We start from the raw sequence: 14,099 nt of genomic DNA on the forward strand, positions 1-14,099 counted from the left end.
ATAAAAACAACCCCAGTAATAAATAGTTAGATAGTCCCTCCGTTTCATTTTAGTTATCTTTTAAGGTTTTTTCACACAAATTAAGAAAAATATTAAATTTTTTGTTTTATCCTTTATTAATATATTTTATAAAAAAATTTATTGGCCGAAACATTAAAACAGTAGGGATAAAACTAGAATTTTTACCAAACATTTGCATCGAAAACCTAAAACGACAACTATTTTTTTTTTTTTTTTTTTAAGACGAAACGACAACTATTTTGAAACAAAATTTTAAGTTTTAGCTCTAAAACGACAGATAAAACGAAACGGAGGGAGTAGTATTTATTTGAATTTGGAACATTAAGAGTGTTGTTTGTGATCCCACCCATTGTCAACATTTTCTGTCTAAGTCAAACAAAAATTTCAATCAATCATCAATGGATTAAAACAACATGATTCAACACCATTTCCATATGCTCATGAATCAGTGTCGCCTTTGCTCATGTTGCTCCTAAGCTATGCCAATCTTCGAGAAGCGAAGATGCAGAGCTCCTTGGTTTCTCCTGTGACCTTGCAAAGGATACCCTAATGCAGTCTTAATCTCTTCCCCAAACCCATATGAGCACATCAAACACTCTATATACCAAATCAATATACTCAAGCAGAGAATAAAGGATATGTCCTAGAGCCAAATCGTTGGAATAGCGTGTTGAATTAGGCTCGCCTGTTAGTTAGTAGAAGTAGTGAATCCAATATCTTTTCTATCCACTCCATTGTTAACTACAATCCAAGTAAAGCATAGCCCACAGTTTCTTTAGTTTCAAATGCATCTTTTATAGTCAAATCTCTAAATCTTTTGTATTCGATTATTAGCCGATAAAAAATCTATTACGTTATCAATTTCGTTTAATCCCATTTCATTTTAGAGCTCATTAGATGAATCCTTTTCTTGACTTTCATATAATTCGAATATCATATTAGCCTCGACGTTAGAGATCATTAAACCTTGGAAAATGAAGTTACCATTTCACATGATAACTAAAATTTAAATTTTAGCATCTTCAATAATATTGAAGATATTAAAAATGCTCTGTTTTTGGTTGTGAAAAAAAGAGAGTATGTTCTGTTTTTGTTTCATGGTGAAATTGATAGAATTTAAAATAGGAGTGTCAAAAAACAAATTAAAAGAAGAAGTGGGTTCCCACAAACTCTTATGGGAGATGAACGGTCACGATTAGACATCACTCAACACGCGTAACATCAGATCATGCGATTTTTGCTTTTTGCTTTACAAAAAAAAAAACAAAGCATAGCTGAAGCAAAATTCGGGTGCTTCTCGCGCACCGTATCATCATCAAATCCTTCTCCGTTACTTTCTTCGGCGGCGAATCACCCTCTTCCTTACCGGCGATCTAGTTTCCGGCGATCAATTCAGGTACCCAATATTCTGATTTCTCCAATTTTCAGCCATTCCCAACCTCACTCTTAGGCACTCATATTCGTTCAAAAATTTCTCAACTTTCAGAATTTCAACACTCTTTTACTGAGCGATTAGGTTTCAATTTCTTATTGATAGATCCTTGGGTTGATTTGGCTTCTATTTCTGTGGGGAAACAGATTTTTTTCAGCTAAAGGTTTGATTTTTCGAAATTCGAATTTCTGGGGAAGGTAGAACTCGCACTCGCACTTGCTCAAGGACGAAAAAATGGTACAATTCTGAACTTTGCTTTAGGGTTTATGTTTCCTTTTTGATGGGTTTTAGAGTCGCATTCACTTCTGATTTTGGGTCGAAATTATTTATATTGTTTGCAGTCATATGAAAGCAAAGGTTTTTGGGTTATGAAGAACAATGAGCATACAAGTGAGGATGATTCAGTGTATGATCAGTCGACAAGAGATGATTCAAAGCGTCCTCATCCTTGGTTTGTTGATTCTTCTCGCTCTGAGATGTTCCCAAACAAGAAACAAGCTGTGCAAGATCCAGTAGGAGGATTAGGAAAATCAAATGTAGGTCTTCCTTTGTGGGAAAGCTCATCGGTTTTTCAATCTGTTTCTAACCAGTTCATGGATCGGCTTCTTGGAGCTGAAATGCCGCCAAGACCACTTTTGTTTGGTGATAGAGATAGAACGGAAGGTTGTAGCCACCACCACCAGACTAAGAGTATAGCTGAGAGTTATATGGAAGATACTTCTGTTGAATTGTCGATATCTAATGGTGTGGAGGTTGCTGGGAGTTCTTTTGGTGGTGATGGAATTAGAAAACTTCCGGTTAGTCGGGTTAAGGAAACTATGAGTACACATGTTGCTTTAGACGGTCATAATCAAAGGAAAATCGAGTCATCTTCTATACAAGCTTGTAGCCGGGAAAACGAAAGTAGCTTTATAAATTTTGCACTGGCGGGTCATCCTTATGGCAATGAGGACTCTCATGGGATCACATTTGGTGAAATAAACGATGAACATGGTGTTGGCTCCACTTCCAATGTGGTTGGAAACTATCAATCATATGTTCAAGACCCAATTGGAACATTGGATATTGTTTATGGCCAAGAAACTGGGAGTTCACAGACCAGCAGCGGAGTTGTAAGCGAACAACAAGTTGCTAAACCGAGTTTGGAACCAGTTCCAAAGAACAAAGCAGAGACCAAGTCATCAAAGAAGGAAGCTTCCACAAGCTTTCCTTCAAACGTCAGAAGCTTAATATCAACCGGTATGCTCGATGGCGTTCCTGTGACGTATGTTTCTATCTCACGTGAGGTAAAAACTAAATACCTCAGCTCAACTGTTTTCTTTAAGTTCACCATTTCCCTGAAGCCTTGGGATTTGTAATTGCACTGAAACAATCTAAATTCAGGAGCTTCGAGGAGTCATCAAAGGATCAGGTTATCTTTGCGGATGTCAAACTTGTGAATTCACAAAGGTAAAGTCAACAAAACAAATTCCCTTTTCTGGTTGCAGAACACACACTGATTAATACTTTGCTCTTGACTCTAATTATTCAAAGGTGCTTAACGCGTATGCATTCGAGAGGCACGCTGGATGTAAAACAAAGCATCCAAACAATCATATTTACTTTGAAAACGGGAAGACGATTTATCAGATAGTTCAGGAACTGAGGAACACTCCAGAGAGTATACTGTTTGATGTGATTCAGACTGTATTTGGTTCTCCTATCAACCAGAAAGCATTTCGCATCTGGAAAGGTACAATCTTTTTCTTTTTCTTCATTGATTTGCATTTTCCACTGTCTTTTCTATAATGTCCTGTTTTCGATTTCATTCAGAATCATTCCAAGCGGCGACTAGGGAACTTCAGCGGATCTATGGCAAAGAAGAGCGCTCCTTTTGAATGTATAATATTTTGTGGAAAATTGTAAGGTTATTAGCATTTTTGCTGGATCTTAATTTTATCAACTTTTGTTTTTTGCATAATTGTGTATAAAGGGAGAAGCTTGAAGAATTGATGATGTAACAGCGAATGCAAAAGATAAGAAGAGACTTGAAGAGTTGTGTAAAGGATTAATAATTCAGCTTATGTGATATCGAATCTGTCTGAGAACGAACAGTTTCTTAAAGATTCTATTACCCTCATGAACAAACTAGAAGAAGTCAAATAAGAACAAATAATCAAAAGAGAAAAAAATACAATAGCACCCCAAGATAAATCTGTTTTCACTTCACTTCAACTTTAGAGCCTTTTGGGACCGATTAACTTCCACAGCATGCAGACTTGTGTGTGGCCTGTCCGGCTCCAGCCGCCTGGTCTGTTTGGCTGATCTTGATCGTTGCAGGCTGAGATGAACCATAAAATTGTGACCAAAAAAAAAATCTTTTTAAGTTCTTTGGACAAATAAATGTGAAGTGAAAGAAGAGCTTAAGGAAAATGTAATAACTAATAACCTCTGCTCTAGAGTCGGTATCGGCGAGTCTCTGCTTTATGTCCTTTGCTATGGAGAAGAAAACTTCTTCCACATTCAGATTTGTTTTGGCACTCTGAGATGTAAGTAAACAAATACAACCAATGTAATTTAAGTTGTTCTCATGAGATTAAAGATTTAAAGACAATATTTGGCTTACTGTTTCGAAGAACTTGATTCCATATTCATCAGCAAGTGCTTGGCCCTTTGATTTTGGCACAGCCTGAAAAATGTGTCAAGGACCAAAAACGCTATTAGTTTGACTATTTATGATGATTCAGGAAGTCGGGTGATGTCTGTGAATGAACTATCTCTTAGTGTAATTACCCTCTTGCTCTCGTCCATGTCAGCTTTGTTCCCTACCAAGATTTTGTTGACATTATCTGAAGCGTGCTGTTCGATATTACGAATCCAGTTTCTAATATCTGCAATAAGGTCAAGAGAACAGGTCCAGAACAAAGCAGAAATGTAAGACCAAAGATGTTATGTTGTAGACAGAAGAAAATTTACTGTTGAAGGATGACTCGTCTGTGACATCATACACCAGTAAAATCCCCATAGCTCCGCGGTAATAAGCTGCAACAATGCCAAAGGAAAAGAGTAACTGAACATCAATTCTTCAATCTACTGTTGCAATAAAAGAAGCTTATCAATTCAAACAACCATATATCCCCAACACATCAACTGTACAAAAGCATTAGCCACAAGAGTTAAAGAGTATAAAATTGTGACTCTTAATCTTCACTAACCAGTGGTGATGGTTCGAAAACGCTCTTGACCAGCAGTGTCCCAAATCTGGAGCTTGATACGTTTGCCATCAAGCTCAATAGTTCTTATCTTAAAATCAATACTGCATTCAAAAGCCAAAGAGAACAGAACAAACTCAGAGAGAAACAAACATCACAGTCTCTAATCTCTTTACATAGTTAAAAGAATACAAACCCAATGGTGGTGATGAAGCTAGTAGTGAAAGAACCATCAGAGAACCTTAAAAGCAAACAACTTTTACCCACACCTGCAACAAGTAATTGCGTAAATCCCTAAATCACAGAGATCTAAAACACATTGCTAAACATTTCGTAATGATTCAAAATAAGAAGAGAGATCGAGAGCATGGAATCAAACTAGCAATGAATAGATTCAGTGAATTCAAAATTTATCGATTGTATCGGTTGGATCCGTAAGAAGGAAGACGTACCGCTATCACCGATGAGAAGAAGCTTAATGAGATAATCGTAATCAGCTCTAGCCCTAGCAGGTGGAGCAGCCATCGAATCTAAAACAAAAAAAAACTCAGAGATCAAAAACCAAATAACTTTGTCGTTTCATCTGAAGACGAAGGAGATCGAAAATTGAAGAACCTAAAGGAATCAGCGAAGAACGGAGAAGATCAGGATAAGAATGCGTACCGGATCAAAATGATGCAGAGAAGAGAAGAGACCTTGTTGGTTATAGTAAATGAGCAGAGAAGAAATGAGAGAGAGCGATGGAAATGGCGGACCTAGCGATTAATCGGAAAATCGGATTAAAATCGGGAATTAATCGGAGATTAGTTTTAGGGTTATTTTAATATTTTGTAAGTTAGCAAGATCACAATAGTCCGATGATGGCCCATAAAGAATGAAGCCTTTTAAGGGCCTTTCTTCTTTTATGATTGTAAAACATCACAAACTCTCCATTCAAATGATTGAATAACAAAAATAAAAAGTTTTTTAATACTTGCAATCAAAAAAATAATCAGGGTATATAAGATTAGGCGGGAAGTAATCGGATTAGGCGGATAATAATCGAGTTACTGATTTTTTAGGGGATTAGTCATTAATCGAAGCGGATAGGGTGGGGCTAGCGATTAAGCGGGGAGTAATTGGGGCTAGGCAGGGATTTTTAGAACAGGGGTTATAGTAAATGAGCAGAGAAGAAATGAGAGAGAGCGATGGAAATGGCGGACGGCTAAAATACGCCTGTCCTGATTTAACTTCTCTCCTGCTTCTCCTTCGCGTGCACGATATCACCTCCCGTGTAAGTTAGCAAGATCATAATAGTCCGATGATGGCCCATAAAGAATGAAGCCTTTTAAGGGCCTTTCTTCTTTTATGACTCCTTGTGGGCCTTCTTCGATAAATCTGTGGACTAACCAGAAACAGACACGTGGTATTAATACTGACAATTCCATTTAACTTTGCGAAGGATCTACAAAATAAAAGTCACGAAGCATGGAAATAAATGGCAACTTGGGTGAAGTATCGATATGCTTATAAGCTACTCTTTGCCAACAAATTCGACAACAAAGATTTCTAGAACTATAGTGATTTGATGGGGGGAAAAAAACTTGAAACTTTTACAATGAATCAAGTTAAAGTTAATATACTTTTTTCCGATTCTTTGTAGATTAAATATATGTGTATCTACAGTATGTGAATGATCAAAGAAACCAGAGTCAGAAAAACGCTCTGGTTATAAATAACTTGTAACCATTTATAAATATCATCACCAATGTACTGCAAAAATATTGACGTTACACTAAATAAATACATTCATATTGATGGTTTTCCAAATGTCCCTTTTTTTTTTTTTTTTTTTGAATAACCGCGGGTCTTCCAAAGGCTTCTTAGGCCCAAGGACTAATCCCACGAGGCTGGCAATTCCTCTATGTAAACCTGCTAGTGGCCGTGCCTCGAACTCTGGTGGCGGAAGTGACAGCTGTGATCCCTTTACCACTAGGCCACAAGGCCAAATGTCCCTCTTAAATTTCACAAGTTTAAGATATTTTAAATAAGTATTTCAATTTTTTTTAAATGAATTTCAGTTTTGCACATTAATATTTAAGCATGGAGACAAAAACCCATTGCTAAAGGACTTTAAGTCCCGGAGACCGTTTTACCAAACAAAATATGAAGTTGAATTCATCCCATTTGTCACCCGATTAGACAAAATTCGTCTAATTGTATCTTAACTTTAATTAAATCGTGACAAAACACACTTCATTATCATTTATTGGGGAATAAGTCGGTGGTCCATCGTTTTGACTTTGATTGACATTATTAACTTTGAGATTAACATAAATGCACAACTTTAATTAAACAACCAATACTTTCTAATGGACTGTTTTTCTTCCAACTTTTCTATGGGTTTTATTTTAGATATTGAATAATTATTAATGAATTGAAATCTAAGAAAAAGAAAAAAAAAAGAGGAGAAAGATGTAGAAGTTCACATGCCTTTAGATTCCAATTACGTGTGTCACTCTTATTATAGCTTTAACGCGATGGTCGCTCAACGTGAACGACATTGTGCCTTCGTATCTCCCACTAAGAAAAACAATAATCATATCATGTGTAACTTTTCTTTATCATTTTTTTAATATATATATACATATCTAATTTGATAACAACGACTATAATATGTAATACAATTATACAACGGCACGTAAACTCCAGAATTAATAGATTCTTTAAAGCAAATTCACCATCTTTGTTAGTAAGATTATGATACAGAAGTCTGGAACAGGATTTGATAGAAGCTAATATCGTCAATTCCAAAGGTATATAAACATTAAGCATTAGTCCCCAAATACATTGTAAAACTAGTTGTTTTATAACAACTTACCAGTATATATCGACAATAACATATAGTTTAACGGATTTTGCTAGTGTCGTTGATATATTATCACCCATATTCAAACTTGCAAAATGTACATGTTGTTGACAAAAAAAAAAATTACTAGTTTTAAATTTAGTAATTTTTGTATGATAATAATTATATAAAAAATTATATATAGAACGTAAACTCTATTTAATAGATTTTTAACAGCTTTAAAAGATGTTAAAATTATATATATTCCATAGATGATTTAGTTATATTTACATATAAAAATTGAAATATTAGTAAGAAAAGGTATTTGATAAATGTGGTTTGATTTCGCATATTAATATTACTAACTTGAAATACATGTATAAGATACAATAAGTTATAAACATATTTTATAGTTAAAAAAAATAGACAATACTCACTTTGTACCAATAGATAGGATGTTTTAGTCTTTTTCTTTATTCAATTTTATTAGATTTTCTCAAGTTTTTATTCACATCTTATATTACCTTAATAGTTTATGACTATTTGAATTGTGAGGTATTTTTTGTTTTGGTTGAATTTTATAAATGAGAAAATATTTATTATTTCTTAATCTTTATACTTTAGTCAAAAATAATAATCTTACAAAATAGGACAGATGGACTAGATAACAAGCGTTTCACCTACTGCTATTCCAAGATTTTCCTATAAATAAGTCTTTTGGTAACCTCATTTTCCTCCCAAACCATCACTCCTTTTGCATTGTGTGGAAACTTCGAGTTTTTTCTTCATCTTCTCAAAGTAACAAACTTTGTCCAAACAGATTATTAAAAACAACCAAATCTCATCAAGAACTAAGATGAAGTTCCAGGTTGTACAATTTATTATTATCTCTCTTCTCCTCACATCTTCTTTGTTCATGCTCTCAACCGCCGATTCGTGTAAGTATACACAATGCATTATATTTAATTATTTTAGATACTTTTTTTTTTCATTTGCAATATAGCTTTCTTATTTAATTTGTGTTGGGATGATGTATAAATTAGCACCATGCGGCGGAAAATGCAACGTGAGATGTTCAAAGGCAGGAAGACAAGATCGGTGTCTCAAGTATTGCAATATATGTTGCGAGAAGTGTAATTATTGTGTTCCTTCAGGCACTTATGGAAACAAAGATGAGTGCCCTTGTTACCGCGATATGAAGAACTCCAAAGGCACATCCAAATGTCCTTGAACATGTTCTGAAGATTATCCTTATAGACACAATATCCACATTTATATCTAGAAATGTTAAGATTGTGCTTGCTGCATAAAATAATTAGCTTGAGATACTTTTTATCTATGAATATGTGAAAGATCGTAGACAATAAAATGAAATAAAATGATTTATGTATTAAAATATTATGAGTGACGTTATATATACGTGTGTGTATGAATTATACATTGTATGTTGCTTTACATGAGTTATAGAAAGATAAATCTACAAAAATCCAATGTACAATCATAATTCAATTAACTTGACAATATCTGATCTGAAACGTTGATTATGATTCTTGAACCACTAAAACCAGGATGGTGCGGTATGCTATGGTCTATATGTAGCATCTTGTGACTAGATGATTCTTGAACAATTAAAACAAGATAGTGAAATATGTTAAGGTCTCAATGTAGCATCTTGTCGCTAGATGTTTTTGTAAGAGAAATTGAATGTTAGTTGTCAAAGAGGAAAACATAAGAAGCCATTTCTCAACACTTGAACTTGGAAGCAAACTAAATAAGGCTCAAGCATTGAAATTGAAACGTCTCGATAGATAGGATTGGCTCAAGAAAAGCAAGGTTTTTTTTTGTAGAAAACAGAAATTGAAATTACTGTCTACTTTGCAAGTCTTTAACAACTTTTGCGCAAAACCCAAAACGAACAAAATGGCATATCATCTAAGAAAACAAACAGAAGAAGGCATCAAAAACTCTACTACCCTTAACTTTGAGCTCAATCGAATTCCTCTTCTCACCAAAAGGAGAAGCAAAGTATCACCAACCATAAAGATTCTCTTCTTCAAGTCTTGATTCAGTAAAAGAAGCCAAGAACCTTGCCACCAACATTCTTTCTCCTGGCTTCTTCGTGGTCCATAATACCAGCCGAAGTCGTAAGAACAATGTAACCAAACTGCACAATTCAATAACTCAATGTAAGATCACTGCTCATACAGAGAATGAACAAAAGAGATCAACAACGAACAAGACTAAAAGACAGACCTGTCTAGAAGGAAGAAGACGAGCGGTCCAGCCTTCAATCTCCTTAACTCCAACATCAAAACGAGGACTGATGACTCCACATTTGTTTAGTCTTCCATTGAGCTCAACCACAATCTTACCAGACCTGTGGTCATCAACGTACTCAAACTCACCAATGTAACCTACAGTTTCATCAAAAAATGTTACAACAGTTGATCAAAAACAGAAACAAAGGTTCTAACAAAATTGAAGCTAAACAATGAAAGATAAACATACCGTGTTTTTGCATGACGATAAGAAACTTGATGATCACTTTAGAAGAAGGCCTGATCATGACTTGCCTCTTCCCTCTCTTCTCAGCATTGTACATACTCTTAAGAGCATCGTTAAGCACACTGATTCTCACCATTTTTCAAAGCTCAAAACCTGAAACCAAATTAACAACAAATCTGAGCTTATTGAAGTTAAAACTAAAGAGAAATCTCAATGGTTCAAATGCGCAACTATAGTGGCAGCTAAATCGAGAATCGACGAACATGACTCTAATATTGAAATGGATACAACAATAACCCAATGGTAATCAACGAAACAAAGAACCTATAAGCAAAATTTCAATAGATCCAATTGTATTTTGATCTAAGATACTATTATCAACCAATGAAACTACGAGATATTTCAGAAAAAAATTACAAGAAGATTTCAACGTCATGATCGAGCTTAAACGAAAGCAGATCCGAGAAAGGAAACAGGAATAAAGCTTGAAGTTGTGGAGATATTTCTAACCTTTGGAAATCGAAAATGGCAGCCGCACAGAAACTCTCCAGCAAAAGACGAAGACACAAAGTTGAACAAGAGAACTAAATACAAGATGCGAATTAGGGTTTTTGCTTTTATTGGGCGCCTTGTGAAACTTTTTACTAGACGAGTTAATGGGTCAATAATATTGGGCTCTATTGGGCCTTTCTTTAAATCTAGTAGATCGTCAATCCAAACGCCGCCGTTTCGTTGGAGGTAAGACTCTTACTGGGTTTCACATTTCTTCTTTCACTTGTGTTTCAAATTCAGGTTTCTTTCTGTTTGTTGTGATGGCTAAGAGATTCACAACACAGCTTTTCGTCAGCAGTAATGATAAAACTTTTCTCATCTTCACTTATAAATTCTCAGTTATTATTTATAATCTGCTTTTCTCAGTTTTTGAATTTTTATTTTCAATTGCAGGACTCTCTGCTTACACCACAGATCAATCACTGAGGCAACTGTTTGCGCCTTTTGGTCAGATTATAGAAGGTACATTCACAAAATCTGATTATGTGTCTCTGCTCTGATTATGTGTCTGAACTAATTGTGTAGTGTGTATGTTACTGTTCTTAGCTCGTCTTATTAGGGACCAGCAAACACAAAGACCTAAAGGTTTCGGATTCATTACTTTCGAGTCTGAGGATGATGCACAAAACGCTTTGAAAGCTTTGAATGGGAAGGTGACCATCCAATTCTTTAATCGTCACTCACTCTTGTAATGTAGTATTCATTCTTGGCTAAATGGATCTCAAATCAGAAAAATCGTGTGTTCGGCATAATCCTTATCGATTCAAGGAAAATATTCAACATTGGTGTATAAAGAATTGAGCTACTTTGAAAATTGGACTGAGTTTTGCATATGGTTGTTTGTTTTCAGATTGTTAATGGCAGATTAATATTTGTGGAAGCTGCAAAGGAAGTAGAAGCACCAATAACAATTATGAAAAAGTAACAAGGCTTGAAGAGGACACATACACTGTCCTTACACAACAACTAAAGACTCTTCACCAAATCATTCTACAGTTCTACAATGTCACAATTCTAAAGAGTAAATGCATTTCCTGCGAGATCTGAAGTTTCAATTTGAGTTGAGAAATTGAGAATCATTTCTGATTCTGATATAAACCACTTTTCGGCTGAGCATATTCGACTCTGATGTTTCTTCCTTCTAGTAACTGAACAAAAGACAGAACATAAAGTCAGCAAGAATGTTGTATATGAACAGTCAAGGTTTTGTTAGAATGTCTTTTTTTTCTGGATCGGTATTGTGTACAAAAACCTGATTGTTCATGGAAGCTAAAGCACTTGCAGCTGCTTCTTCTGAATCAAATAACACAAAGCCATAACCTTTTGATTTCCCGCTCTTGTGATCGCATATTACTTTCATTGAACTTTCACATCCAACAAAAATAAATCAGGAATTGCATTGGTTTTTATTCATGGAGGAATTTTGTACAGGACTAATCAGATTTCATGGCGATTCGTACCTTCAATAACTTCACCGTACTTTTCAAACTCATTCTTCAAAACAGGTTCATTGGTGTCATAAGATAGCCCTGCAGTAGCGTAAACACATTCAGTGTTCTCTTTCACGCATTTTATCAAACACTTAGAGTGCACATTTTGTATTACCGAAAGAAACAATATTGACCTTATGTGTTCTACGGTAAACAGATTTTCTAAAACAATTCTAACAACATTCGCACTATGAATGACACGAAATTGAAGTTAACTAACCGAAATCGAAGAGAGACAAAAAATACCTCCGACGAATAATTTAGAACAAGATTCTCGAATTGTTAAATATCGTAATGAGGATGTTAAGGAATTACGACGAACAAAGAGAGATAAGAACATTTTAGATTTTGCTTCACCAACGATAAATTTGGAATAGTGAATAAAAGGGTGCGTTAATGTCGATGTCAATGTAGTTACTTAAGTAATTCGCTAATGACATTAATACGAGTGGGCCAAAAGACTAGACGAAGCATATAGATAGGCCATAAAATCTTATAATTAGGAAATGGAATTTGAACAACCTTCTAATTCACCAAACACAAAAACAAAGATTAAAAAGCTTGAAATTTCTACAATCACCAAAGCTCAAACACAAACTACCAACGAAAACAAAACTAAAACTCAAGACGATTAAGCTTTCTTTGGAGACTTGACTGGTGACTTGGAAGCCTTTTCTTCAGTTGATTTAGAAGCAGTCTTCTTAGGTAGAAGAACAGAGTTTATGTTAGGCAAAACACCACCGTGAGCGATTGTGACTCCACTTAGAAGTTTCCCCAATTCTTCATCGTTCCTTATGGCAAGAAGAAGATGCCTCGGAATGATCCTTGACTTCTTGTTATCTCTCGCAGCGTTACCAGCAAGCTCCAGAACCTGAAATCAAAAAAAAAATATATATCGAATCAGAAATTGATTTCTCGATAAAAATCTTAATATAAAATCCAGATAGGAAAATACTTACTTCAGCGGCGAGGTATTCAAGCACGGCAGCCATGTAAACCGGAGCACCACCACCAAGTCTCTGAGCGTACCGTCCTTTCTTCAGGAAACGAGTGATTCTACCAACCGGAAATTGAAGACCGGCTTTGATTGATTTCGAAACCGATTTGGTTTTTGCGCCACCGGGTTTTCTTCCTCCGAAGGCCTTCTTAACTTTTGCGGTGGTTTCCATAGCTACAGTTATCGACAACTGGATCTAATTGAGTGTTTAAAGAGACTGATTATTATCGGAAGTTGGAAATTTGTGATTTTCACTTTGAGGTACTCTGTGATATTTATAAGTGAATGAAAAAAGAAGGGAGAGGATTATTGTTCGTTGGATTTATTCTATCGACGGTGGATATTAAAATAAGCGCGATCCGCGTGACTGTGTATTAGCCAATCAGAAGGATGTATGTTTTTAAAACGGCGCCAGTTTTTTCGTTAGCATTTGAAAGTTTAGCGCTTTTTTATTGGATAATTAACAATTTACACTAATTTCTGGTAAACTAATGTTAGATAAATTATACTTTAATTATGTTAAAAATCCTGATTTTTACATGATCATGATCTAATTTAGAATTATATGTTCGTTGTGTAAAAAGATATTCATCAACCCGCTATTGTAAGAAAAAGTTCTAAAAAATGTTTAATGTATGACATTACGTTTCTGATATTATAGAAAATCTTAATTATGCTTCTTGAGATATTGCGACAATCTAATTATGCTTCTTAAGATATTGCGACAATCTAATTCAAGAACAATTAGAGGCTTTCGAAAATTAGGAATAGTTGTAATTGCTTATAAAGATATATTGAAACTCTTATTCAAAGCGTAATAGGTTTTGCGTGTTTGTTATGACCATGTTATCGTAAATTTGATGATCTTAACGGCTTTGGGACATTATGATAAACTTTAATCATGCTTCTAAAGATGGTGAAGCTTTTTTTTTTTTGGGTTAAATTTTGTGAAGCCCTATTGTGAGGTCGCATTAGGATTTGATATTGACAAGTGAGTCCTAATCAAGTTAAGACAATCAGATAGCCTAAGAGAACTTGTACACATGAAACCGTAGAGATTGTACACTAGACTCATTCATTTACA

General features: G+C 35.0%; 7 protein-coding genes across 9 annotated transcripts; 3 read left to right on the forward strand and 4 right to left on the reverse strand.

Moving 5' to 3' along the window:
• The first annotated feature begins 1,293 nt into the window (after positions 1-1,293).
• Positions 1,294-3,540, forward strand: LOC9300729. 2 transcript variants are annotated; one of them, XM_002864607.2, is made up of 7 exons: positions 1,294-1,417; positions 1,600-1,690; positions 1,795-2,739; positions 2,837-2,902; positions 2,987-3,185; positions 3,266-3,332; positions 3,426-3,540. In XM_002864607.2, exons 2-6 carry the CDS (start codon positions 1,688-1,690, stop codon positions 3,328-3,330), a joined length of 1,278 nt encoding a protein of 425 aa, XP_002864653.2. In that variant the 5' UTR covers positions 1,294-1,417; positions 1,600-1,687; the 3' UTR covers positions 3,331-3,332; positions 3,426-3,540. The 2 variants fall into 2 exon arrangements, with proteins under 2 accessions (XP_002864653.2, XP_020866279.1); XM_021010620.1 differs by having other exon boundaries at positions 1,295-1,417; positions 3,266-3,516.
• Positions 3,494-5,399, reverse strand: LOC9300730 (ras-related protein RABE1c). The gene is given in 10 exon segments (XM_021010631.1): positions 3,494-3,726; positions 3,729-3,773; positions 3,882-3,974; positions 4,059-4,121; positions 4,226-4,323; positions 4,409-4,474; positions 4,648-4,748; positions 4,841-4,913; positions 5,097-5,174; positions 5,308-5,399. Coding segments are annotated over 9 exon segments (669 nt in total). The 5' UTR covers positions 5,170-5,174; positions 5,308-5,399; the 3' UTR covers positions 3,494-3,669.
• A 2,791-nt stretch (positions 5,400-8,190) lies between these two features.
• LOC9302428 (gibberellin-regulated protein 10) lies at positions 8,191-8,951 on the forward strand. Its single transcript, XM_021028497.1, has 2 exons — positions 8,191-8,409; positions 8,515-8,951. Exons 1-2 carry the CDS (start codon positions 8,328-8,330, stop codon positions 8,700-8,702), a joined length of 270 nt encoding a protein of 89 aa, XP_020884156.1. The 5' UTR covers positions 8,191-8,327; the 3' UTR covers positions 8,703-8,951.
• A 305-nt stretch (positions 8,952-9,256) lies between these two features.
• Positions 9,257-10,597, reverse strand: LOC9300731 (40S ribosomal protein S15a-1). The gene is made up of 4 exons (XM_002866308.2): positions 10,487-10,597; positions 9,980-10,129; positions 9,725-9,885; positions 9,257-9,635 (listed from the first exon to the last, which is right to left on the reverse strand). Exons 2-4 carry the CDS (start codon positions 10,110-10,112, stop codon positions 9,537-9,539), a joined length of 393 nt encoding a protein of 130 aa, XP_002866354.1. The 5' UTR covers positions 10,113-10,129; positions 10,487-10,597; the 3' UTR covers positions 9,257-9,536.
• Positions 10,598-10,758: 161 nt separating this feature from the next.
• On the forward strand, positions 10,759-11,760 carry LOC9302429 (cold-inducible RNA-binding protein). 2 transcript variants are annotated; one of them, XM_021028487.1, is made up of 4 exons: positions 10,759-10,825; positions 10,922-10,990; positions 11,054-11,181; positions 11,379-11,760. In XM_021028487.1, exons 1-4 carry the CDS (start codon positions 10,789-10,791, stop codon positions 11,451-11,453), a joined length of 309 nt encoding a protein of 102 aa, XP_020884146.1. In that variant the 5' UTR covers positions 10,759-10,788; the 3' UTR covers positions 11,454-11,760. The 2 variants fall into 2 exon arrangements, with proteins under 2 accessions (XP_020884146.1, XP_002864655.1); XM_002864609.2 differs by having other exon boundaries at positions 11,075-11,181.
• On the reverse strand, positions 11,418-12,400 carry LOC110229165 (glycine-rich RNA-binding protein 4, mitochondrial). Its single transcript, XM_021028481.1, has 4 exons — positions 12,265-12,400; positions 11,989-12,057; positions 11,781-11,887; positions 11,418-11,676 (listed from the first exon to the last, which is right to left on the reverse strand). Exons 1-4 carry the CDS (start codon positions 12,356-12,358, stop codon positions 11,605-11,607), a joined length of 342 nt encoding a protein of 113 aa, XP_020884140.1. The 5' UTR covers positions 12,359-12,400; the 3' UTR covers positions 11,418-11,604.
• Positions 12,401-12,497: 97 nt separating this feature from the next.
• On the reverse strand, positions 12,498-13,282 carry LOC9300732 (probable histone H2A.7). Its single transcript, XM_002866309.2, has 2 exons — positions 12,978-13,282; positions 12,498-12,889 (listed from the first exon to the last, which is right to left on the reverse strand). Exons 1-2 carry the CDS (start codon positions 13,185-13,187, stop codon positions 12,650-12,652), a joined length of 450 nt encoding a protein of 149 aa, XP_002866355.1. The 5' UTR covers positions 13,188-13,282; the 3' UTR covers positions 12,498-12,649.
• Positions 13,283-14,099: the final 817 nt, after the last annotated feature.

The sequence above is a fragment of the Arabidopsis lyrata genome (genome assembly GCF_000004255.2).
Source record: "Arabidopsis lyrata subsp. lyrata unplaced genomic scaffold ARALYscaffold_8, whole genome shotgun sequence".
Lineage (NCBI taxonomy): Eukaryota > Viridiplantae > Streptophyta > Magnoliopsida > Brassicales > Brassicaceae > Arabidopsis > Arabidopsis lyrata.